Source organism: Bubalus kerabau, chromosome 22 (assembly GCF_029407905.1).
Source record: "Bubalus kerabau isolate K-KA32 ecotype Philippines breed swamp buffalo chromosome 22, PCC_UOA_SB_1v2, whole genome shotgun sequence".
Lineage (NCBI taxonomy): Eukaryota > Metazoa > Chordata > Mammalia > Artiodactyla > Bovidae > Bubalus > Bubalus kerabau.
The window spans coordinates 39,130,179-39,157,193 of record NC_073645.1 but is presented as its reverse complement, the minus strand read 5'-3'; the positions used below and the strand labels follow the sequence as shown (position 1 = coordinate 39,157,193).

Here is a 27,015-nt window from a genome sequence, read left to right as displayed (position 1 = left end):
TCAGCTTCAACATCAGTCCTATCAATGAACAACGAGGAGTGATCTCCTTTAGGATGGACTGGTTGGGTCTCCTTGCAGTCCAAGGGACTCCTTGCTTTCCATAGCCAAATTCTAATTTGCTATAGTTTGACAATTAATCCAGAAAAATATCTAGAAAACCTATTGAGCAAGAAAGTCTGTGTTTTTTTTAATGACTCAGAGGTAGAATGAATTGTCCCTTCCTCTCTCACCAGGCTTTGTGTTAGGAGTTCCCAGTCAGTACAGGTCTGAGTCAATACAAAGCCTGCCAACAGGATAAATCCCTTGCAAACAGTCAAGTATAACTTTTAAAGAACTTTAGAACTAAACAGATCTTTCATTCTGAATTCTAAAATTGTTGTATGCTTAATAACAGAAAAAAATGCAATTCTTCATAAAGTTGTTTGAAAAGCCTCTGAAAGGGGAAAAAATTTACTAGAGAGAATTTTCAGTTCACAAATTAATCATCGTCAGAAAGCTCCGTTTCCCTCCTTGCCTGTTCCACTGAACTATGACCGCCACCATCACCTCTCCACTGAAAGCTAAACTCACCAGTGATGGGACTTATCCCACGAACCCCTCTCGGCCCTGTCTCATTGGACCTGTCTTTGGGGCAGTGAATGCATTCTCCCTTTTTCATCATCTTTCTTTTCTTGACTGCCACATGGTTTTATCTTTTCTCTCTTTATTCATTCCTCAGTGTCCTTCACAGGGACCACTTTCTCTGCTTCTTTTCTTCTCATCTGATACATTCTTCTTGGGTAATTACGTCATCCACTTCATAGCTTAGGTTACTGTCTAAACATTCAAATCTTTGACTGTGGACCACAGCAATCTCCAGAGGATGAGACCCAATCTAACTGCACATGCCCAAATTCTAACAGCATCTCAGACCTAATATGTTACAAACTGAGCCCATCAACTTACTTCAAACCAGCCTCTCTGCCTGGTTACCAAGTTCAGCATATGGTATGTCATCTGCCCAGTTGGAATCATCCTTGACTTCTCCACTTTCTGCATCCCTCAAACCCATTTACTGAGTTAGAGAAGGCTGACTCTCACATCCATACAAGACTACTGGAAAAACTAGATGGACCGTCTAGTCAAAGGTATGGTTTTTCCAATAGTCATGTATGGATGTGAGAGTTGGACTATAAAGAAAGCTGAGCACCGAAGAATTGATGATTTTGAAGTGTGGTGTTGGAGAAGACTCTTGAGAGTCCCTTGGAATGCAAGGAGATCCAACCAGAAAATCCTAAAGGAAATCTTTCCTGAATATTCATTGGAAGGACTGATGCTGAAGTTGAAACTCCAATACTTTGGCCACCTGATGTGAAGAACAGACTCCACTGGAAAAGACCCTGATGCTGGGAAAGATTGAAGGCAGGAGGAGAAGGCGATGACAGAGGATGAGATGGTTGGATGGCATCACTGACTTGATAGACATGAGTTTGAGTAAGCTCCAGGAGTTGGTGATGGACAGGGAAGCCTGGCGTGCTACAGTCCATGGGGTCGCAAAGAGTCGGACGCGACCGAGTGACTGAACTGACAAACCCATTCACCCAGTTCCTTTTTATTTTTTTAATTAAAACTCTTTTTATTTGTTTTTATTTATTTGGCCATGCCAGGTCTTAGTGGCGGCACTCAGGATCTTCCATCTTTAGTTACAGCATGTGGGCTCTAGTTCCCTGACCAGGGATTGAACCCACATTCCCTGTATTGGGAGCATGGAGTCTTAGCCACTGGACCACCAGGGAAACCCCTCACCCAGGTCCTTTTTGCTTTTACCTGCCCAAAAATAAAACCCAGACTTCCCATATGGAGCATAATTTCATTCTTTGACCCGATTTGCCTCTCTCATCTTACCCGCCTCATGTTGCCTTCCTCCTGGTCTCTACAATCTCAGCAGGGGGATCTTTTTTAGATTCCAGCTCTCCCTTATCTCCAGGCATTTTCACATGCAGTTCCTTTTGCTTACTGCTACTGCCAAGTCACTTCAGTCATGTCCAACTCTGTGCGACCCCATAGATGGCAGCCCACCAGGCTTCCCTGTCCCTAGGATTCTCCAGGCAAGAACACTGGAGTGGGTTGCCATTTCCTTCTTCAATGCATGAAAGTGAAAAGTGAAAGCGAAGTCGCTCAGTCGTGTCCGACTCCTAGCGACCCCATGGACTGCAGCTTACCAGGCTTCTCCGTCCATGGGATTTTCCAGGCAAAAGTACTGGAGTGGGGTGCCATTCCTTCCCTCTGTTACTCACTTTTCAGGAATCAGTGTTGAAGGCATCTTTCCTTGGAAGGCTCCCCGATCTGAGTGCAGAAACTCCTTCTTTGCATCTCCCAACAGAAAGAAATTCCTTCTTTGCATCTCCCAACAGAAAGAAATTCCTTCTTTGCATCTCCCAACCCTATTACTCAGGGTTGAAACTGAGAATCTTCCTTTTCTTTCCCCCAGCCTAAACTCACTGTGTTGTTCTTCACTGCATCCTCAGAGTCTGGCCCGATGCCCAGTGATTTAGTAGACACTCAGTAAAAACTGTTGAATATTTAAAGGTAAGTGCCTTAAGGCATTACAATAAAATTCAGCTACGATACTTACGGGCAAATGGCGAAATAGTCCCTGTGTTTAAAAAATAATATAATCTATTAGGCTTCATTTTTTTGAGGTGAAATCTATCAGCAAAATGACCCATTGTTGGGCAACCTTCCTTGGGACAATGGAAGCAGTTTCCCTGGTGACAGAAAATAAGAGGTAATTAGAAATGTAATTAGAAACGCTGACCTTCAATAAACTCAGAATGTATTATTAAACTATAATAAATCTTTCAAATCTAAATAAAGTATATGCATTTAAGAATGACTAAGTTGCCTAATAGACTATCCTGCCTGTTTTCAAAAACAAAACATAATAAAACAAAAACAACTGAGGGATAAGGAAAAGGGGCTGGCTGTTAGAAAAAATGAGTAAATAACATGAATAGACAGACAGTCCATAGAAGAGGAAAGTCAATAGTCAATAGCTATGTAAAAAGATGCTCAATCTTACTAGCTGTCAGGAGTACAAATTAAAACAACATACAATTTCATACTCAGCAGTTTTGCAAAAATTAAGGCAGTTGGAAATACCAAGTATTGGTATGATATGGAGTGGGGAATTCTCATTTGCTTCTTATGGGAATATAAATTAACAGACATTGCAGACAGACATTTGGTAATGTCTAATAAAGATGGAAATGCACATATGCTTTGAAAATTTCACTTCTATTACATGTCATAAAGAAACTTCTACACAAGTACATAAGGAGATACGCAAAGGTGTTTATTGCAGAATTGCTTTTAATAATGAAAACTGTAAACAACCAAAATGTACGTTAGTAAGGGAATGAATAAATAAAATGTGGCTGATTCCTACAGAATTCCTACTAAATACAATAGGTCTATATATGTCAATGTAGATCTTATAAAATTTAATTTAAAAAGAAATTTAGAAAGACACTTATAGTAAGATACTATATATATATATATACATATACATATACATATAAATTTCCCTCAAAGTTTGCCTTAGGGAAGGGCATGAAGGGAATATAAGGTACTTAAATTTTATCCATGTATTTTAAAATCTAAAACAAAACTAACAAAATATTAACTTAAAAAAACCTGGATAGCAATGTTGGAGTATTTGCTATTTTAGGTTTTTGAACTTTCGGACTTATAAACTATGGGTATCTAGGCTAGGGCTGTAGTGCATGCGTGCATTCTTAGTCACTACAAAAAGTCACTACTGACTTTTTGTGATCCAATGGACCACAGCCCTCCAGGCTCCTCTGTCCATGGGATTCTCCAACCAAGAATATTGGAGTGGGTTGCCATTTCCTCCTCCAGAGAATCTTCCCAACCCAGGAATCAAATCTGCCTCTCCTGCACTGTAGGCAGTTTCTTTACTGCTGAACCACCGGGGAAGCCTAGGATTATAGTAAAACACCCCATTTAAAACTCCATTTTTAATGAACAAAAATACTAACAAAATAATAAGGGCTCATATTGACTGAGTGAGGGCTTACCATGTGCAAGGCACTGTTTGATGTACTTTATGTGCATTTAGGTCAGTTAATCTTCACAAAATATTATTATTATAATGTTTTTAGTCTCCTTATTTAGCAGATGAGGAAACTAAAGCCCAGAGAAGTAAGCAATATGTATGAGTTTGTTTGTCTATTAAGTGAAGGCACAAGAATGTGAATCAGATGGCCCAGCACTAAAACCCCTCTTACTTTATATATTTTTTAAAATTCCATCTCATTTTTTATGACTGTTGGATAAAAGTACAATAAAACAAGTCAAGGAAATTGACTTAATGTTCTCTAGTTTGTTGCCATAATTAGCATCTATGTGGCATAGGAGCCTAGAGTTCTCCCGTTTTGAGCTGATTAAACCCCGATAACTCTGAATGTGCTGTGACTCTGAGAACCTGCTTTCACCTGCCTTTGATGTAGTGAATGTCAGGATCCCTTTAGCCATTCAGAGCAGCATCTGGGGCTTGAGGAAGGATGAGTTCGGGGAGAAGGAGGTTTAGGGGAAATGTCAGTGCTTGTCTGGCAAGGTTTCTGAGAATAGCAGTTCACCAGCCACATTATGAACAAGGAAGACATGCTCAGGAAGACAGCCTGAGGGCTCACTCACCTTGGTCTGTAACAGGAGGGAAATACTTAATCCTGTCCCAACACTGTTCTTATTCACAAAATAGCACAAAATGTGCTATTGCTTATAACACACTTTGGTTTGAAACCCCATATTTTTCTACCCTGATAAAACAGGGGATAGGTCTCTAAAGCACAAGCAGGAAAATCTTTCTACTTTCCACTACAAAATAGATTTTCTTTTTACCTTTTCATAGTGATAAGCAAATGAAAAATATAGTCAGCTCAGATCTGGCACCACGTGCTTCATGACTCAAGTAAAATCAAATTTGGTATTTTGTAATGTATATTGATTTGCATGGAATTCCTGTGAGCTATCTGCTTCAGTTCTGCTCTGTATGAATAATCAAATTTTAATAAAATAATTTTCATGTCCCAGGTAAATAGTAATATGTTTGATTGTTGCTATTAATTGGTTCAGCCTTCTCAGGGCATCTTAGAGGATGACATTTAAAATATATACACACAAAAATTTTTGTGCTGGACTTATGCCTGGTACACAACATCTAATAACTGCATAACAAATGACCAAAAAAGCAAAATTGGATATAATTCAAAAGAACTGAAACAACCAGAATACAAATAGTTGGTTTAGTTATTTAAGCCCTTCAGCTACCCCAGCTACTGTTCAGTACTCAGCACAGAATCTATTATTTACCAAAATGGCAGATGCATTTTTTTTGCTACATACTCAATGTTCTAATTTTTAGTTGACTGATCATGCTTCAAAAAATGACTTGCTAATTGAATTACATGGCAAAATGCTTTACTTACTGCTTTAAAAGATTTGTAGGATCTACAAGGATAAGCAATAAATGCATCAGGATTGAGAATGCTTTCAGCATAAAAGCGATGACTTCGGGCATGGTTGCAATCAAAGAAGGAAAACACTTCTGTGAAAACAATTTTCGATTAACTGGTAGCAATGAACTGATAACTGAGAGTATGAAACATTTCATAGAAAAAGTAATGTTGAATGATAGTTTCTTGACTTGGATCTGGGTCACCAGACCTTGTGTGTAGTTTTAGATATTGCACATTTATTAATATTACATATCATCTTCTTGTACCAAAGAATTCTTTGTGTGAGTCTAAAGGGACAAGTTATGACCAACCTAGATAGCATATTGAAAAGCAGAAACACTACTTTGCCAACAAAGGTCCATCTAGTCAAAGCTATGGTTTTTCCACTAAGCATGTGTGGATGTGAGAGTTGGACTATAAAGAAAGCTGAGTGCCGAAGAATTGATGCTTTTGAACTGTGGTGTTGGAGAAGACTCTTGAGAGTCCCTCGGACTGCAAGGAGATCCAACCAGTCCCTTCTGAAGGACATCAGCCCTGGGATTTCTTTGGAAGGAATGATGCTAAAGCTGAAACTCCAGTACTTTGGCCACCTCATGTGAAGAGTTGACTCAGTGGAAAAGACTCTGATGCTGGGAGGGATTGGGGGCAAGAGGAGAAGGGGCCAACAGAGGATGAGATGGCTGGAGGCATCACTGACTCGATGGATATGAGTCTGAGTGAACTCTGGGAGTTGGTGATGGACAGGGAGGCCTGGCGCGCTGCGATTCATGGGGTCGGAAAGAGTCGGACACGACTGAGCTGCTGAACTGAACTGAACTGAACTGAAAGGGACATTTAATGTAGATGACTGTGTTCTGATACTAATATCGCCAACACTTCCCAGATATCTGACATAAGCACTTAGAATTTTAAGTATCACTGTGTACACAGTATCTCTGCCTTAGATCAGTTAATTCTCTTGTCTCCTTGTTTCTGCAGGAATGACTGAACTCCCTCCTACTCAATCATGAAACAGCCAGCAAGGTTAACCAGTGCACAGCTTCAGCTGAGTTTCAAGATGTGACAGGTGGAATGTATTGTAAAGAATGCTAGAGACAAATTGGTTTTGTCATTGTCAGGCACAGCATTACTGCCACTGGTAGTTAGGATTACTGCAATAATTCATAAAAGTTCTAAGTACATTTGTGTATTCTGAAATACATTCCAGTCATTTATGCTCTCTTTTCCTTATGTAACAACATTTTTACTACATGGCATGGGCTATTCTTCTCATGACCTACATGACTTGACTCACCTTTGAGTCACTAGATGTGGCAAATCACTTATCTATAAATGTGGACTCCAAAGAGTCACTCCTTCCTAGGTCCTCACCCCTTTGCAATATAATGTTACTACTCTTTCCATCAAGAGGTGGAACTGATGATGACATGACAGTAAATTTTTGGATGATTCTAAATACAGGTTTTTAAAAACCTTTCTGGGTTACAGGCTAGTCTTGTGACTTCTTTGACTAAGAGAATATAGAGGAACTGCCACTGGGCAAGTATCATGGCCTTTGTCTTCAGCGACCTTCCATCATCTATTCTTGCTCTATTGGAACCCAGTCTCCATGTTAAGAAATTCAGGTGAACTTGCTGGGGAGAGAGGCTCTGAAGGATAACAGACCACTTAGAGAGGAGAGCTAGTACCAAGATACTACCCGTGGAAGGCCATCTTGGACCTTCCCACCCAGCTTGGCCCAGCCCAGCCCAGCTCCCAGTTGGATGCAATCACGTGCATTCACCCAATGGACACATAGCAAAGCAGAGCTCTGCCTGAATCTTGAGCCTCATAATCATGGGCAATAAACCATTGTTCTCTTAAGCCACTATGGTTTGTTATACAATAGATAACTGAGATCATTTCAGAAATGCAACATAGCAGTAATAAAGCATTGACATCTTTTTTTGAGGAGGACTTCTCTTATATCAGGTTTCTTTACATACAAATTTGTATTCATAACTAATTGTGGTTTAGACAAGATGGTTCTTTAGAACATAGGGAACTATGAATTTTAAAAGTAAATGGTTTCTTAGTAACAAATATATGTAAAATAAAATATTTTGAAGCTGAAAAGTCATTTGAAGACATGAATGATAAATATGCTTTTAATCTAATAAAGTTGTAGGAATTACAGTATCTCAAAATGATAGCTTATGATAAATGTAGGCTTATTTTAATTCATTATTTTACAGAATTTCAATTATATAACAATTAATATACTTATGTAAATGAGTCTTATGATCTACATTTTATCTTAATAGAAATGATTTCAAATCATAATATAACAGATAATGAGAAAGAAGTTTTATAATAGGTCTTTTTTGAAAGAATTTTGCTTACCAGCACTAGATAGAACTGGCTTTAATTCTCATTTTGAGTATCTATAGTTTTACCAGTTTTAAGTAGTCATTGCAAATGGATATTTCTAATTACATTTACTTTCAAAACAGGTAGTAAAACTTTGTAAGTTAGTGCTAGTGAAGAGGAAATTCAAGCTACTCTCAATGCCACGATCTGCGTTTCTTTCCTCTGCAACTGCCAGACGGAAGATAGAATAATTACATCATCTAGACATTCTGACCACATGGGATCAGGCAGTGGGATATGTAGAATCATCCAAAACTTTACTATCATGTCATCATACATTATATTACTGTGCTTTATCATATATTATGGATGATACATATCATTGTTTACATGATAATGATATAGAGATAGGGAGGAATGGAACTCCCAAACAATAGCTTTCTGGTGTCTTATAAAGTGCTTTATTATTATTATTATTGGAAACTGCTATAAAGGGCTAAATACTATTTGTTTAATTTGTGATTAAATTAACTTGTGATCCACAGTAATTCTGTTAAAAAGAAAATCAAACCATGTACTTCTTCTGCTCAAAATCCTCCCATGGCTCCCATCCCCCTCAAGTGAAAGCTGAAGTTGTTGCTACAGTCCATAAGACCCTACATTATCTCTCTCTGCCCCATTCCTTCTCTAACCTCATGCCCTACTACTCTCCTCTTTTATTTCACTCTGGCCACAATAGGCTCCTTGCTGCCATGACCCTCATGGGCTCCTGCCCCAGGCCCTTTGCACTTGCCATTCCCACCCCTCAGCCTGGAATGCTTTTCACCCAGGTACCTGCATGGCTAACTCCTGCAGGTCATCTTTTCAGTAAGGACTTCCTGTCCACCCTGCCGAAAATCTCCTTCCCCTAGGTCACCCGCACTGTCACCAACACATCAGATTCCCATTACATTCTTTGTTTGGTCTCCTTAGCACTTATTCTATTACTGTTTTTCTAGCAAAGTAGGGTATTGCTGCTGCTGCTGCTGCTGCTAAGTCGCTTCAGTCGTGTCTGACTCTGTGCGACCCCATAGAAGGCAGCCCACCAGGCTCTCCCGTCCCTGGGATTCTTCAGGCAAGAACACTGGAGTGGGTTGCCATTTCCTTCTCCAATGCATGAAAGGGAAAAGTGAAAGTGAAGTCGCTCAGTCATGTCCAACCCTCAGCCACCCCATGGACTGCAGCCTTCCAGGCTCCTCCGTCCATGGGATTTTCCTGGCAAGAGTACTGGAGTGGGGTACCATTGCCTTCTCTGAAAGTAGGGTAGTAGCTCCTACTAATTTTTGTCTTTTGTATGCATTCCTACATCTGCTATTCCTAGAATAGTGTCTGGCACATAGTAAGCACTCAATACATATCTGTTGGATGACTACATCCTCCTTGTTCATACTAGTGAGACATTCTGTTAGAACCTGGGGTTATGGACTTAACTAAAACATGGATCCTGGCCTCACAGACCTCATGACTGCTGGGAACTTCATACATGCTACTGTGTTTTGGGCTAAAATATACGAGAGGAGCTACCCCGCATCTGAGGTCAGGGTGGGTGGCCGAGAGGAGTTACCCTGTGTCTGAGGTCAGGGGCGGCAACGAGAGGAGTTATCCCACGTCCGAGGTCAGGGGCGGCGGGCGGGAGGAGCTACCCCACGCACCTAAGCCCAAGGCCAGGGGCGGCAGCCAGGAGGACCAACCCCACGTCCAAGGAAGTGGCTGCACGGGCGCAGGAGGGCCTAGAGGAGCTATCCCATGTTGAAGGTCAGGAAGGGCGGCAGTGAGGAGATACCCCTTGTCCAAGGTAAGGAGCAATGGCTGCACTTTGCTGGAGCAGCCGTGAAGAGATACCAAACGCCCAACGTAAGAGAAACCCAAGTAAGACGATAGGTGTTGCAAGAGGGCATCTGAGGGCATACTCACAGAAAACTAGTCAATCTAATCACACTAGGACCACAGCCTTGTCTAACTCAATGAAACTAAGCCATGCCCATGGTGCAACCCAAGATGGGCAGGTCACAGTGGAGAGATCTGACAGAATGTGATCCACTGGAGAAGGGAATGGCAAACCACTTCATTATTCTTGCCTCAAAACCCCATGAACAGTATGAAAAGGCAAAATGATAGGATACTGAAAGAGGAACTCCCCAGGTCAGTAGGTGCCCAATATGCTACTGGAGATCAGTGGAGAAACAACTCCAGAAAGAATGAAGGGATGGAGCCAAAGCAAAAACATAACCCAGCTGTGGATGTGACTGGTGATAGAAGCAAGGTCCGATGCTGTAAAGAGCAATATTGCATAGGAACCTGGAATGTCAGGTCCATGAATCAAGACAAATTGGAAGTGGTCAAACAAGAGATGGCAAGAGTGAATGTCGACATTCTAGGAATCAGTGAACTGAAATGGACTGGAATGGGTGAATTTAACTCAGATGACCATTATATCTACTACTGTGGGCAGGAATCCCTCAGAAGAAATGGAGTAGCCATCATGGTCAACAAAAGAGTCCAAAATTCAGTACTTGGATGCAATCTCAAAAACGACAGAATGATCTCTGTTCGTTTTCAAGGCAAACCATTCAATATCACAGTAATCCAAGTCTATGCCCCAACGAGTAATGCTGAAGAAGCTGAAGTTGAACAGTTCTATGAAGACCTACAAGACCTTTTAGAACTAGATGTCTGTTTCATTATAGGGGACTGGAATGCAAAAGTAGGAAGTCAAGAAATACCTGGAGTAACAGGCAAATTTGGCCTTGGAATACGGAATGAAGCAGGGCAAAGACTGATAGAGTTTTGCCAAGAAAATGCACTGGTCATAGCAAACACCCTCTTCCAACAACACAAGAGAAGACTCTACACATGGACATCACCAGATGGTCAACACTGAAATCAGATTGATTATATTCTTTGCAGCCAAAGATGGAGAAGCTCTATACAGTCAGCAAAAACAAGACCAGGAGCTGACTGTGGCTCAGATCATGAACTCCTTATTGCCAAATTCAGACTTAAATTGAAGAAAGTAGGGAAAACCACTAGACCATTCAGGTATGACCTAAATCAAATCCCTTATGATTATACAGTGGAAGTGAGAAATAGATTTAAGGGCCTAGATCTGATAGATAGAGTGCCTGATGAACTATGGAATGAGGTTGGTGATATTGTACAGGAGACAGGGATCAAGACCATCCCCATGGAAAAGAAATGCAAAAAAGCAAAATGGCTGTCTGGGGAGGGCTTACAAATAGCTGTGAAAAGAAGAGAAGCGAAAAGCAAAGGAGAAAAGGAAAGATATAAACATCTAAATGCAGAGTTCCAAAGAATAGCAAGAAGAGATAAGAAGGCCTTCTTCAGAGATCAATGCAAAGAAATAGAGGAAAAACAACAGAATGGGAAAGACTAGAGAGCTCTTCAAGAAAATCAGAGATACCAAAGGAACATTTCATGCAAAGATGGGCTCGATAAAGGACAGAAATGGTATGGACCTAACAGAAGCAGAAGATATTAAGAAGAGATGGCAAGAATACACAGAAGAACTGTACAAAAAAGATCTTCACGACCCAGATAATCACGATGGTGTGATCACTCACCTAGAGCCAGACACCCTGGAATGTGAAGTCAAGTGGGCCTTAGAAAGCATCACTACGGACAAAGCTAGTGGAGGTGATGGAATTCCAGTTGAGCTATTCCAAATCCTGAAAGATGATGCTGTGAAAGTGCTGCACTCAATATGCCAGCAAATTTGGAAAACTCAGCTGTGGCCACAAGACTGGAAAAGGCCAGTTTTCATTCCAATGCAAGGCATTGCCATTCCAAGGCAATGCCAAAGAATGCTCAAACTACCGCACAATTGCACTCATCTCACACGCTAGTAAAGTAATGCTCAAAATTCTCCAAGCCAGGCTTCAGCAATATGTGAACCGTGAACTTCCTGATGTTCAAGCTGGTTTTAGAAAAGACAGAGGAACCAGAGATCAAATTGCCAACATCCGCTGGATCATGGAAAAAGCAAGAGAGTTCCAGAAAAACACCTATTTCTGCTTTATTGACTATGCCAAAGCCTTTGACTGTGTGGATCACAATAAACTGTGGAAAATTCTGAAAGAGATGGCAATACCAGAACACCTGATCTGCCTCTTGAGAAATTTGTATGCAGGTCAGGAAGCAACAGTTAGAACTGGACATGGAAGAACAGACTGGTTCCAAATAGGAAAAGGAGTACGTCAAGGCTGTATATTGTCACCCTGTTTATTTAACTTATATGCAGAGTACATCATGAGAAACGCTGGACTGGAATAAACACAAGCTGGAATCAAGATTTCCGGGAGAAATCTCAATAACCTCAGATATGCAGATGACACCACCCTTATGGCAGAAAGTGAAGAGGAACTCAAAAGCCTCTTGATGAAAGTGAAAGAGGAGAGTGAAAAAGTTGGCTTAATGCTCAACATTCAGAAATCAAAGATCATGGCATCTGGTCCCATCACTTCATGGGAAATAGATGGGGAAACAGTGGAAACAGTGTCAGACTTTGTTTTTCTGGGCTCCAAAATCACTGCAGATGGTGACTGCAGCCATGAAATTAAGAGACGCTTACTCCTTGGAAGGAAAGTTATGACCAACCTAGATAGCATATTCAAAAGCAGACACATTACTTTGCCAACAAAGGTTTGTCTAGTCAAGGCTACGGTTTTTCCTATGGTCATGTATGGATGTGAGAGTTGGACTGTGAAGAAGGCTGAGTGCCGAAGAATTGATGCTTTTGAACTGTGGTGTTGGAGAAGACTCTTGAGAGTCCTTTGGACTGCAAGGAGATCCAACCAGTCCATTCTGAAGGAGATCAGCCCTGGGATTTCTTTGGAAGGAATGATGCTAAAGCTGAAACTCCAGTACTTTGGCCACCTCATGCGAAGAGTTGACTCATTGGAAAAGACTCTGATGCTGGGAGGGATTGGGGGCAGGAGGAGAAGGGGACGACAGAGGATGAGATGGCTGGAGGCATCACTGACTCGATGGACGTGAGTCTCAGTGAACTCTGGGAGTTGGTAATGGACAGGGAGGCCTGGCATGCTGGGATTCATGGGGTCGGAAAGAGTCGGACACGACTGAGCAACTGATCTGATCTGATATTCAAAAGCATATTCTATCCAAGAAGGGTGCTCATTTAATTTATAACTTCAGTTTAGAAAGCATTTACCTTCCTTGTAAATATTGAGATCAAATTTAAATAAAGGTGTAATTAAATCTTCACATCCTGGCATGTGCTTCCCTCCATTTGGGTAAAAGTCAAGGTGACCACAAGCATTAATGGTTCCAACACCTGAAATTAAAAAAAGCAAGATACATGCTTCTAAAATTCTCCTAAAATTCTCCTCCATCTTTCAGTGCACTTTTGTGTTAAAACCTTACCAAGCTCAAAGAAGAGGCGAACAGCATTTGTATGGATAACATCAACAAAGTTGGCATCTGAGGGATCCAGCCTGACTTCATTTGGAGTGTCATGGAAACACGGCCCTGCTGGGTCCAACCCTAGGAAAAAGCATAATGTGTATTAAACTAAGACATATAAAGGTACACTGACAGTGTTGCTATTTTGGAAGGATAGATGGTGAAGGCAAAGTATTCTTTCTTACATGATTTATGGAAGTCAAACACCACTCAGCCTGAAGGACAGATACATAAACTGTAGGATGTGTTTATATTTATAAATGCAGGATCTGTATATACTGCAATGTCAGATTCCTACACACAAGCAAGGCTGTGTCTGGACAATACCAAACCAGCTAACCAAGTCAGAAAAGTCAAAGCAGCTACTCTAAGGTCTCTACATGGAATACCATGCAGACAACTAAGGTTATGGATTGCAGACCACCTTAAGAGCAACATTTATATGTTTTTTTTTTTTTTTACAGTGACCTCAGCCCTCCACCCCACCGCTCGCAACATTTATATGTTAAAAAAATAAATAAAAGCTAAGAACTCTTTAAAATGTAAAGATGAATCACAAAGAAACACAGTTAAAATAATAGAATCATAGTCCTCAGTTAAGGCTCACTTAGTTCCATTCATTGTATTACAAACAAAAGCCTGAAGCCCAGGAAAGGGAAGGGACTTGACAAGGCCATCATATGTTAGATGCAAAATGGACCATTATATATTAGATGCAAAATGGTCAGACTTCAGTCCATTGTCTCCCATTTGAACATCTACTAAAACAAAGATTAAGATATTTAAGGTCTCTAAAATGTTATGATCAATCACATAACTCCTCATTTACATATTTGACAATTATTTATCAAGCACTTATTATGTGCCAGGAACAGGTTTTGCAACTGGATCCAAGGAATAAGGTCTAGTCTCTTCCCTTGGAGGGGAAATCACTGCAACTCAATGTGCTCAGTGCTGAGACAGGTGAGCGCAGGTGTTATGCAAGCATAGAGAAGAAACAGGCAACCCAGTCTTGGGAAACTGGGACATGCTTCTGCTAGAGATGAGAAATGCAAGCAGAGATCTGAGGGAGTAGACGAGTTAGCCGGGGTGAAGATGAGGTCGGCAGCATCCTGGGAAGAGTACAGAGAGTACACGTGGCCATCAGGCCAGAGTTAACCACATTTGGGAAACTGCAACTAGCTTTCAAGGGCCAGCGCCGGTGCATAGGGTTTAGAATTTGGTGCAAGATGAAGACACCATTGCAGGCAGGAGCCAGATGTAATCAGTTGAGCTACGATGAGTTTGGACATGACCTGGTTGTTGATGGGCAGCTCTGACAAGTTTGCCAAAGGGGAGGTTTACAGTCAGATTTGTATTTTAGCAAAGTCTCTTTGCTGTGAAGTGGAGACTGGGTCTCAGAGCAGAGGGGACTCAGAGCTGAGCTGTATCTGACCCCTGGGAAAATGCAGCAGGAGTGAGCAATGAATGTGCCACAGCTGTGGGGTGTGTATTACCTCAAAATGATAGACTGTTATATGATTCCATTTTTGTTTTTATTTTTCTGAGTCATATAATCATGGAGAAAGAAATGATAGAATGAGAGGAGGCAAGGAGAGGAGAGAGGAGGGGCCTAGATAGAACCTAGAGGAACACCAACAGGTAAGGAAAGGCGAAAGAAAAGGAACCTGGGAGGAAGCCTGGAAAGAAGCTGTCAGACAAGAACAAAGACAACCAAGGAGATGCAAGAAGACAGGGAACCACAGGAACCAAGAGAGGGTGTTCCACCAGCGAGGAGGGGTTAGCGAGTCAAATTCTGCAGAGGGGCCAAGGAAAGTAAAGATGGGAAAGGCCTGGAAGAGTTCCACTAAGAAGCCCTTGGTGGTCTTGGTGGTTTTGCTAGCAGGACTGGGGAAGAAACCAGACTGCAATGGGTTGAGGAGAGCACAGCCCTCAAGGAAACATGGCCACTTCCTTTTAGAGGAGTTGGAATCTGAGTGAGGCAAGCTAGGGTATTGGTGAGAAGAGGCTGTGGTCTAAGCAGGAACTGGGACATGTCAGTTCTAATAGAGTTGGGGAAAAGAGCTTGACAAGATGGGAGGAAAAGCAGACGAATGACAGTGAGGTCCCCAACGCTGGCCAGGGACTCAGAGCACAGGTGAAAAGATGAAATTAGACAGAGGGGTCCATGAAGTAAACCAACAGGCATCTGTGCAAAATATCCAAGCTTAAAAGAAAGATGCACAAGCATTTGTCTCACAATTAATCTTCAACTCTAGGGAGAATTGTTTATGCTAATGTACAATTGCTAATTAGATACAATCTTCTGATGATGTCGGGAGTTCAGTGGAGATGGATCCAAATATAGCAGGTACACCTCAAATGATGCTGATGTGAGGACAAGGCAACCAGATAACCTTTTCTTAAAAAAAATACAACTAGTGTTTTCAAGAGGCAGAGAAGGCAGAATCTTGGATTTGTGGTTCTAAGAGATCTCAGGAGGAAGATCAACAGGAGGGAAAACTGGAAGGTTCAACCTCTTAATTGATCTGAGTTGCAGAGGCATGACCCTTACTGCATGAATGAGAGCACAGCCTTTGGGAGCTGAGTTTGTTAGTATGTAAGTATTTGGATGCATGAGCGTATCAGCATAGAGAATAACCTCTTCTCTATGGAAATAGAGAAGACAGGAAAACACTGGCGCCGTTTATAGATAAAAGGAAACAAAACCTTGACCGAGTAACCCCCATGCTATAGTCATCTATGATAACTGCCTACCAGTTATAGAGAATTACCAGAGACACAGAAACTTCAGTTCAGTTCAGTTCAGCCGCTCAGTCGTGTCCGACTCTTTGCGACCCCATTTATCGCAGCACGCCAGGCCTCCCTGTTTATCACCATCTCCCGGAGTTCACTCAAACTCACGTCCATCGAGTTGGTGAAACTTATGCATGTCCTAAAATCTACCATATTTTGTTTTTAACTGGTTTTATTATAAAGCCAACATTTTTTTTTTTTTGAGATCTCGGTTCTTTTGTTATCCAAGGAACATGATTATTCAAAGACTAAGCACTTAGAAGGAATATAGATTGCAACATCCAAATTATGTAGATTCTTCAGATGTTTAGAGAGCCTTTAAAAACTTATTATTTTCTATTTATTCAGTAGGATAATTCACTTGGCAGGAAACCCTGGAGTTAAAAATTATCCAAGTTGTGAAATAAGAATTCAGGGAAACAAAATCTCCATAAACTTATTGCAACCTACTGTGAATTTTTGACACATTTATGGCAATGTTCCTCCTTTAAATTTACAGCTGAAATGCCTCCCTAGGCTGTTGGGACCCATGAGATTCCATTCGTATGAGTTGGGCCCATTTCTTCCATTCTCTGGCAAAGAAGATTTTTGCAACACAATAACGTCAGAGCCAACTCATTGGGAAAGACCCTGATGTTGGGAAAGTTTATTATTATGAGGGCAGGAGGAGGAAAAGGGGTGGCAGAAGATGAGATGGTTGGATGGCATCACCAACTCAATGGACATGAGTCTGAGCAAACTCTGGGAGATGGTGAAAGACAGGGAAGCCTGGTGTGTTGCAGTCCATGGGGTCGCAACCAGTCGGAACTACATGCTGCTGCTGCTGCTAAGTTGCTTCAGTCATGTCCAACTCTGTGCGACCCCATAGACGGCGGCCCACCAGGCTCCCCCGTCCCTGGGACTCTCCAGGCAAGAACACTGGAGTGGGTTGCCATTTCCTTCTCCAATGCATGAAAGGGAAAAGTGAAAGTGAAGTCGCTCAGTCGTGTCTGACTCTTCGTGACCCCATGGTCTGCAGCCTACCAGGCTCTTCCGTCCATGGGATTTTCCAGGCAAGAGTACTGGAGTGGGGTGCCATTGCCTTCTCCAAGTGACTACATAAAGAACAACAATTTCAGAGTAAATATACAAATTTTAATATTCTATATAGAAATGGTGGTGGTGGGCTAGGGTTGGAGTTGGAATCAGAGATCTGGGAAAAAGAGGAAACTTTCAGCAGGAAAATCCTGTTATACCAAGAGACTGCAGAGGCAATATATTAATACTTTAAACCCAATTTAGAATTTGGAAAAAATATTTTAAATTTAAATCTGAAATTAAAGCACGTGTGTGTGTGTATGTGTGTGTGTGTATGTGTGTGTGTGTGTATGTGTGTGTATGTGTATGTATGTGTGTGTGTGTGTATGTGTGTGTGTATATGTATGTGTGTGTGTGTGTGTGTGTACACCAGAGCTGCAGTGTATTGTTTCGATGAACACAAAGTGTGTACCTACTATGTGCCAGGCCTGGGAAGTCTTTCTAAGTAGTTCAGTCTACTGAAAATAATAGGCACATGAATAATTAATTTGGCTTTGTGATACAACAGTTGTATCTTCATATATAATAAAGGCATATTTCAAAGAGTGTGGGAATCAGAAAATTAACTCTGTCTGAGGAAGAAATATCTGAGAAAATTCTCAAAGGATGACCAGCGGGTGTTTAGGGTGAAGGGGAACAGGACTTGCAAAGGCACAGAATCATGAAAATATGTGATGAAACATGAAACATTCATACAACAAGTTCAGATGCTTTAGACAATGGAAAGTTTCAAGCAGTTGAGTGGCACAGCCTGTTTAGAAAGAATGATACTGGCAATACCTGTGTAAGACTGGAGTGCCAGGCTGTTCTGAGTGGTGTCCAACTCTTTGCAACCCCATGGACTGTAATCCATCAGGCTCCTCTGCCCATGGGATTCTCCCAGAAAGAATACTGGAGTGAGTTGCCATTTCCTACTCCAGGATCCTGAACCAGGAATCAAACCCACATTGTGTATGTTTCATTGGCAGCAGAACTAGGCAGGGTACCAGCCACGAATGGCAAAAACCCAGGAGATGGAGAGGGCCTGAGCCAGGACAGTGACCGGGCCATGAAGAGGCACAGAGCAGATGCGGGGGAAGATGGAAGGGTGGAGGAGAGGAGGGGCTTGATGACTGACTGTTGGTGGGGGACACAGAGAAGGGAGGGGCCAGCCCAACTTACCAATAATGGAGCTGATATTTTGACTTCTAGCCAACGGACTCAAGTAGTTTGGAAGTCAAGAGTACAGGGAAGGGATGCGATTAAATCCCATTCCCAACACCTTGTTCATAGGACTCACTTTGCAACTTGTTTTCAGGCTTAACATTATACTCAAGGACAATATTCAACTTCAGTATATGTGCTGCTGAAGCAGGCACACTCAGGGACAATATTCAAAATTTTAGCAACTGGAATAGCATGGGCTTAAACAAAGCAGTTCAGCAATCCAGCTACACTGGGTGAGCAGGACCACCGTGGAGTTTCTGTCTCAGTCTGTGTAGAAGCCATTATGGAATCGCAAAGCATGGAATGTGTCATTCAGTCGACCATCCCCAACAGGTGGATGATCACAGGTCCCAATCCTTTGTCATCACAGATACTGCTATGGTGAACACTCTTGAAAATGGATTCACACACTCACCCTTTGGAAGCATTTCATGTTTTAGTTTAGGGAGGGTCACATTTTCTCTTGTCTTCCATTTGCTTCTGTGACTTCCTTGGTGTTCAGATATTTGATACTTTGTACACAAACAAATACGTAAACAAATCCAAGGCTCATCTGCAGGGCAGGCTTACCAGTTATCCTTCCAAGGCCTGGCGTCCTTGACCCAGCTTCCCCAGCCAGATGAGCTCCCAAGCTGTGGCCAATCAAATGTACTTTAGAAGCGGAATATCCAAATTTTTTCTGAGAGGATATTTTAAAAGGAAAACAGAACAAGCATTTAAAAAAAAAAAAAAAAAAGGCAGGTAGAATGGCTGAAACTGGTTTAAAATGAAAAAGGGGCTGACATGTTTCTCCCTCTCCCACCCAGGACAGGGAGACTGGTAAAATGACAAAGCAGCCCCATGTCCACCTACATCCTTATCCAGCTGAGGGAGAGAGCACCAGGTGGGCTGGAGGAATGCCTTCTGTCAGAGCTTTCTCCCTGTGCTAAAGGGCCTCGAAGTTCTGGGGAACAGGAAGGAGACCAGCCCAGTGACCCTTCTGTGGCTTCCAGTCCATGTTCATCCTTCCTGAGTCCCCAACCATCCCACATACCCCCACATGGGCTAAAGGCAGCTCACACCCAGGGAGGGCAAACAATTCACTGAACATTTAAGTCAGCCAACACTTTCCCCTTCAGTTAAGCAAAATCTCCTCCTACTCATTTTCTGAGCCTTTATGAGCCCACAGTTCAGGCCCCAGGATCAAGGAAGAAATTCACGAAAGCTTAGTTAGAACCTGGTTTTTCTCTAAGGAGGAGATAATCCGTTTCCATCCTCTGTGGACAGACACACTCGAAGTTCCTCCGTGTAGTCTAGCCTCCCCTGATGAGCGGCAAGAGTGGATGGAGAAGAGGGAGGGCAGCGATGAGTCTTTGGCTCCCTGACTCTTCTCCAGCCTGTGTCCTAACTGGGCTCAGAGTTGGGCTCGCTTTCCTGACTGACCCTCAAAGTGAGTAGCAGCGCCTGCCAGTCCCCTTCCCGTTGCCTTGTATTTTTCCACAGTCCTGTCCCCACACTCCGTCAGAGCAGAAACGCTGTCTCGCTCAGCGTGGACCTCCAGTGCCTAGAATGGAGCCCGGCCCACAGCAAGTGCGGAGTGAAATATTTGTTGACGGTAAGGAGTGAAATCTTAAGAATCTGAAAGGGTCATAAATCTTTAGCTTTTTTACTTCACTGCAGTGCATGGTGGGAAACTACTTCCTATTATGGCGGAGCATTTGGAGATTTATAAATGTCTCAGAGTATAGCCCTCATAAATAGCAAAGCCTAGTTTATTCTCTTTGAAAATGTGTAGGTTCAAGAGTTGTGCCTGGACTGGCCTAGGGACCTAATTCACTGCCATAGAACCCAGTTTCTGTGGGGAAAACGCACTTCACATTCTGCACAGATAGCGCCCATAACGCAGAAACGGTTTCTTCTCCATCCTTAAGGATAGGTTTACATTGTGCTGAAAAGGAACCGAGATGGTCCTCCAGGCTGACCAAAGCAGCGACCTTGAAGGGCGGGGATAGATTTGGTGAGGAGCCGGTGAAGACACACTGCCACCAAGTGGCGAATTGTAGAACTACAGGCACTTCTTTCACCAAGAAGGAACCTAACTTTCCCTTTTTGGCTACCATAACACCAACACCTATTATTTCACATGTTCGGTACTTGTGTAAACTAATTAAAAAAAGTACATAGAATTGCCCCCCAAATTCTTAGTGTTATGATACAAAGCTGGTTCAATGTAATTTTAAAGAAATCAACTGTTCTTACCACGAGGACATCAATAAAATAAGCCACCTCAGCACCAACAACGCGGAGATTGTTTACCGCGTGGATATATTGCAGTGAACCGTTAATCCAGTCTAAATTAATGCAGTTCACATCTTCTACTTTTAGCAGTACCTAAAAAGATTTATTGTAAGTATTAAAAATAAGAATTAAAGGAAACCTGAGAGCCCAAACAACTGATTCTACAATAAGAAATGACATCTGCAAGTATTGAGGACCTACCATTGCTTGGCCCTGTCCTAACACTTGTACATACATTAACTTATTTAATATTCATTTAAAGATAAGCAAACCTGGGCAAAGACAGGTTAATTAACTTGCCCATGACCACAGAGCTAGTCAATAGAATCATAATATTCCAGACAGCCTGACTCTACCACACTATATGGCTTGTAAATAATTAATTGCTTACTAGGTTAGCAGTCTATTAATCTTGAGTAGAAGAGAGGAAAATTAATTTCCTGGAGTGAACTTGGAAATGTTTTCCTTAAATTAAATGAGAAATTTATCATACCATTCAATCTTTTGTCAAAGATGAGAATTTACTAAGAATAATTATAAAAATCTTCTATCATAATCTGTACAATTCATAATAAGTGAAAATAAATGGGAAATGAGTAATTCATCTGTGGTCTTGGAATATGGCCAATGTGAATAACTGAATGGAGAATTTCCAGGAATACACGTTAGTACCTTGCAAAGTACATTCACATTAAACATAAAACTTTAATACTAGTATAAAGAAGAGATTATTCACATCATACATTGCACATGTCTTGCTGCCATTTGCCATCTGATTTCCATCCAGGTATGTTGATACGTGTGATCTTGTGTGTAGCGAAGTGTGAGGCTCGGATAGTTAAATAATTAACTGCACTGACTTCCTGTTTCAGGTGAAAAGAAATTAAGGTAAAATAATTGAAAATTATTTAACATTTAGTAGAATTATTCTAAATTCACTCAAAAATTTTCTAAGTTTGACTTTAACAACCATCTTTAATACATTTTTATCAAACAGTTACTGCTACATATTGCAAAAGTACCCAGGAATTACTAATGCATTACAAAATGCAACATACAAATTTAATCATAAGGAAAAGAAATAAAAATGTATGGATTTAAGGTAATGTTTGTAAGACAATGTTGGCTCAGTTTTAATTACAATGTCAGTGAGCCTTACTTTTGTACAGTATTTTTCAGTTGTCGATATAACTCATGAGAATTACCTTATTCAAGGCTTAGATGCGTATTCCAAAGGTGGCAAGATAGACTGTCCACACTTTATGAACGAGGAGTAGAGGTTAGATCCTTGTCACATGAAATACAACAGCATATTTAAGATATTTTATGTGATGGTGTTAAATATTGTTTTGTATTTCTTGTACTTTGTTAAATGGTTTTTATAACAAAACTCTTGAAGACGTAGAATACCATTAATTTAAGTGACTTTGTTATTAAGAGAACAATTAGAAGTCAAAAGTGTAAGCAATTAAGTAGAGAAAAAATAAAAGGTCAAATCAGCAAATAGCAAGTTTGACTATGGTAATCTTAAACTGAAAAGCAGCAAATTTAGATACTCATGAAACTGAAATGAATGACTGATTACTAGCTACCTGTGTTTAACAGTATATACAATTAATCATACAACTTACTAAAGTTTCTCCAAGACTGTGAACAAACAAATTAAGAGACTCCCAAGCCAGCTTACAAATGACAATAATTATGATACAGATAAAACTCGTATCTATCTAGATTATAGGTTTTCTGCGAAAGAGTGAAAGTCACTCAGTTGTTTCCAACTATGCAACCCCATGGACTTCTGAAGCTTACCAGGCTCCTCTGTCCATGGGATCCTCCAGGCAAGAATATTAGAGTGGAGAGCCATTCCCTTCTTCAGGGGATCTTCCTGACCCAGGGATCAAACCCAAGTCTCTTGCATTGCAGGCAGATTTTTTACCCTCTGAGCCACCAGGGAAGCCCTGTAGGTACCCTGTACAGTAGCTCATTTGGCCCTCTCAGTGCTGTGAGGTAGGTACGAACTTTATAGGTTAGGAAGGGGCGTAATGAGAAAGGAAGTCACTTGTCCAAAAGTACTGCAGCTGATGAATTCTGGAGCAAGATTCAAACCCACACGGTCTCTCTCTAAAGCCGTGCACTTCACCACTGGGCTTTCAAGTTGTGATCTGATCATAGTGCTTTCTCCTGATGCGATGCATACCAGCTGAAGTATTTGTGATGTAGATAATAAAATCTATCCAAGTGCAAAAATGTTTGTTTATCTATGTATTTAAAAGAACTCAATGCCCATTCCAACTCTGGCTGCAGCCCCTTAAATACCTACTGTATTCCTGTTTCTACACCAAAAAAACCTCTATTTAGGAAAGGTCATTTAGTAGAAAAAGTGTGTATAGTTTTCCACTGTCATGAGAATAGTTTGAAAAAGTGGAACCTCGAACAAGCCTCAGAATGGTGATCTGACAAGTATTATGGGATCCAAGCATTTTCAGTTGTCACAAAAGCCATTAAGGATTTATTCACATAGGAAAAGGCAACAAGCAACTTGTTCACTGTGCATTCAGTCTAGCACACAATGACACACTAACTTAGAAAACGGGAAAGTCCCAAACAACATCATGGAATCAAAAGAAGACAACTTGGATGCCACAAGGACAGAAGCTAAAAAGGGTGTCAGGACAGAACAGGTTATCTAGAGATAAGAGTGGAGTACTGATGTTTAGCTGGGTGCTGGGGTGTTTTCTCTTACCATTCTTATCTTTGAGCAGTCATGGAGCCTAACTGACATGGAATCAACCCATACTATAAGTGAGGCGAAAACAGTCACCAGTTAGGCATGTTCTAGCCTTGAACAAAGCTGCAGGCACAGGAACCGCTGTAATTACGCAACTATGCATCACAGCCAGCAATGGCAATGAGTCACTTACGCTTAGGAAGTCACGGATACTACGCTCTCATAATTTAAAAAAGAAAGAAAGAAAGAAAAAGAAGTCACAGATTCATGGGAAAAAGAAGTTGGTTTTATTCTTCCAGGAAAGTAGCTGAGACCTATGCCTCAGAAGACCATTTACATCAACAAACTGATCCTTGACAATTCACCAATTGCTAAGCCTTGATTACTAATTCCTTATTTGTTAATTCCTCAATTGCTAAGCTACTGCATGATTTACTTCTTTCTCATAAACAAAGGTAATCAAATTTACACAGTATAGCACATGGGTCAAGCCTCTGATGGTCCTCCTTTTAGTATCTCACCATGACTCAGTCTACAACCTAGCTGTTACTAAAAACCGCATTAACAGCAAACCCTCAGGTGTCTATCTATTGCAAAATTCGGGTACAGATCTGTGTTGTCACACATGATTCTTTCCAAATGGAAGGGAGTGGGAAAGGTGTGGGAAGCACTGTTTTCATGGCCCCTTTCTTAGGAAAGTATTCGGTTTTCTGATGTTCTCTTCACTGCCCTTTGGGCTCAGCCTTGCCTGAAGACTGGTCTTCATCACCTTCTGTCTTACTGCCTGTGCTCTACAAAGTTCTAGTGCATGTCTCTGACCAGAAGGATAAAGGATCAGCAAGTCCTATGAGGGCTGAGGGTCAACATCAGGGGATACAGTTAGTCCTGAGCAGAAGAATTCACCCTGAAAGTCCTAAATGGATAGAGGTGCCCCAAAACATTTGTATTACATTTTTAAAAAATGTGGTAACATACACATAACATAAAATTACTGTTTCATCCATCATTAAAAGTAAAATTCACTCGCACTCTCATTCACATTGTTGTGCAAGCAACACGACCATTACAGAACTTTGCCATCGTCTCAGACTGAAACTCTGTACCCATTAAACAGTAACTCCCATCACCCCCTCCCCAGACCCCAGTAACTATTGATATTATTCTACTTTCCGTCTCTATGAATTTGACTATTCTTGGTATGTTATATAACTGGAATCATAGAATATCTGTCCTTTTGTGCCTGGCATATTCAATTTAGCAAAACGTTTGCAAGATATTGTACAACCTATTAGAATTTCATTTCCTTTCTACAGCTGGGTAATACTTTTTGCTTTTTGACAGTTAAATCAAACTTTTGAAGACATTTTCTTTATAAGTTTCTCTGTACTCAAAGTAAAGTCTTGTCTTTTCTTCTTTGTTCTCACTAGAGCCGTAATCTATACAGCAGATGGTATATTTCAGTAAAGAGCTATGTGTACATATGTATGTGTGAGTCTGGTAAGTGGATAGCTATGCTTGCAGGGTGTGAAGGCCTAGAAGAAGGCTGTCTTGGCTGGTGAGACCTGCCCTACATGCGACAGGTCTGGTGGAAAGCAAGCCTCAAGGTTATGCTGCTGCTGATGCTAAGTCTCTTCAGTCGTGTCCGACTCTGTGCAACCCCAGAGACGGCAGCCCACCAGGCTCCCCCATCCCTGGGATTCTCCAGGCAAGAACACTGGAGTGGGTTGCCATTTCCTTCTCCAATGCAGGAAAGTGAAAAGTGAAAGTGAAGTCGCTCAGTCGTGTCCGACTCTTCGAGACCCCATGGTCTGCAGCCCACCAGGCTCCTCTGTCCATGGGATTTTCCAGGCAAGAGTACTGGAGTGGGGTGCCATTGCCTTCTCCGAATAAATGTCCTAAAAGCCTCCTAAAAACTCACAATGGGTCCCCATGGCTCCCAGGGTAATAGCCCATCTCCCCAGGAAGGAATTATACAAATTGTTTCTAAAACTGTGTTTCTAACTCACTCCATATTTGAGGACTTCCTCTCTGCCTTGTCTAATCCAACAGTGGTGTCATTTATCAAACACCCTCTATTGTCTCTCTCCCCTGTGTGTGTGTTCACAGCATTTCCCTGTCTTTGCTTTTGAAAGCCCTGCCCTTCCTTCAGGACACACCTCAAAACCTCCTCGAATTCTTTCCTGGTTCCCATCCCCACTCCCAAGGGGAAGGTAATCCCTTCCTCTCTCTGTTCCCAAAGTCTTTGGTCTGTTGTCTTACATCACAGACCAAAGTGCTACAATAAGGCTATTTGGTTACATATCTCATTTCTCCTCATACAATAAATTTAGGACACTGTCTTGTTTATTCAATTTAGTACATAATAGGTATTGCTGCTTCTTCAGTCTTACAATGTGGAAGGTTCTCAATTAATATATTAACTGAATGAAATATCAAATTTATCCCATATGAAACACATATTCAGAGCAATCTTTGTTTTTAAATACCAGGGCAAATGATGAGAGAAATATCTGGCTCACAACACTAAAAAGAAATGTTTTCCTTTAACTCAAGAGTTTCTACCAGAATAGGTTATCTATGGCTTCTGTACTTGCAGAGACATCTTCTATTTTAGAATAATATGTGTGTGAAGGCAGCGAGTTAACTTACCTGATGGACTTTGGGATTCTGTCTAGTGTAGAGCAGAAAGCGAGTGTTTATCTTTTCTGGAGACCATGGTAACCCTGCAAACTGTCTTGAGAAGGTCCCAGTCCATGGCAGACCATCTTTAAAGCATCCCACCCTTTCATAGCAAACTTCTTCCCCTGCAGCTAAAAGATAGAGTGTTAGTATTATAGGAACCAGGCCCAGAGAACGGCTGTGTTTCACACTAAAAGGGTTTATTGAAATTAGTCTTTAAACAAGTGTGACTCAGGTAGAGTCTTTTCAAAAAAAAATGCTCTCCCTTCCCCTTCCTCTCCCACCCCTTCTCCGTATCACAGCCATAACCATGTGGACTTCAGAACGGCAGATCAGAGTGTAGGAGATTTGACATGATACATCCCTGACTTTGGATAATTATTTTACCTTTTTTGAGTCTCAGTTTCCTTCTTTGTAAAATGGAGATAATTCCACTTACCTTACAGCCTGGTTATGAAGATTAAATGAACTATTACACAGGATAGTCCTCCTTAAAATGGGCCAGAGACATAAGATTGGATACTGTGTCTTCCCTGAACGTCTTCTTTTTCTTATAAGACTTATAACTCTTGATGAAAGGTATCTTTGTGTCTCCAGAGCCTAGTACCATGCCTGGCACACAGCAGGAGTCTGAAAAGTGTTTCGGAGTGTATGCCTACAATGCTAAGTTGCTTCAGTTGTGTCTGACTGTTTGAGACCATATAGACTGTAGTTAGTCAGGCTCCTCTGTCCATGGGATTCTCCAGGCAAGAATACTGGAGTGGGATGCCATGCCCTCCTCCAGGGGATCTTCCCCACTCAGGAATCAAACCTGTGGCTCTTATCTGCATTGGCAGGTGGATTACTTACCACTAGCACCACTTAGGAATCCCTTCAGAGAGTATAAATGAGAGCAAAGTTTCATTC

General features: G+C 41.4%; 1 protein-coding gene across 1 annotated transcript in view; it reads right to left on the bottom strand.

Moving 5' to 3' along the window:
* Positions 1–26,719, bottom strand: part of PNLIPRP3 (pancreatic lipase related protein 3) — a 31,868-nt gene extending 5,149 nt beyond the window's left edge. Inside the window, exons 1-9 of the mRNA XM_055560324.1 lie at positions 26,586–26,719; positions 26,080–26,299; positions 21,446–21,565; positions 20,664–20,795; positions 18,996–19,104; positions 13,308–13,427; positions 13,096–13,218; positions 5,490–5,608; positions 2,615–2,747 (exon numbers count right to left, since the gene is read on the bottom strand). Coding sequence (XP_055416299.1) covers positions 2,615–2,747; positions 5,490–5,608; positions 13,096–13,218; positions 13,308–13,427; positions 18,996–19,104; positions 20,664–20,795; positions 21,446–21,565; positions 26,080–26,299; positions 26,586–26,719 — 1,210 coding nt within the window. The remainder of the gene's footprint in view (positions 1–2,614; positions 2,748–5,489; positions 5,609–13,095; positions 13,219–13,307; positions 13,428–18,995; positions 19,105–20,663; positions 20,796–21,445; positions 21,566–26,079; positions 26,300–26,585) is intronic.
* Between the last annotated feature and the right edge of the window lie 296 nt (positions 26,720–27,015).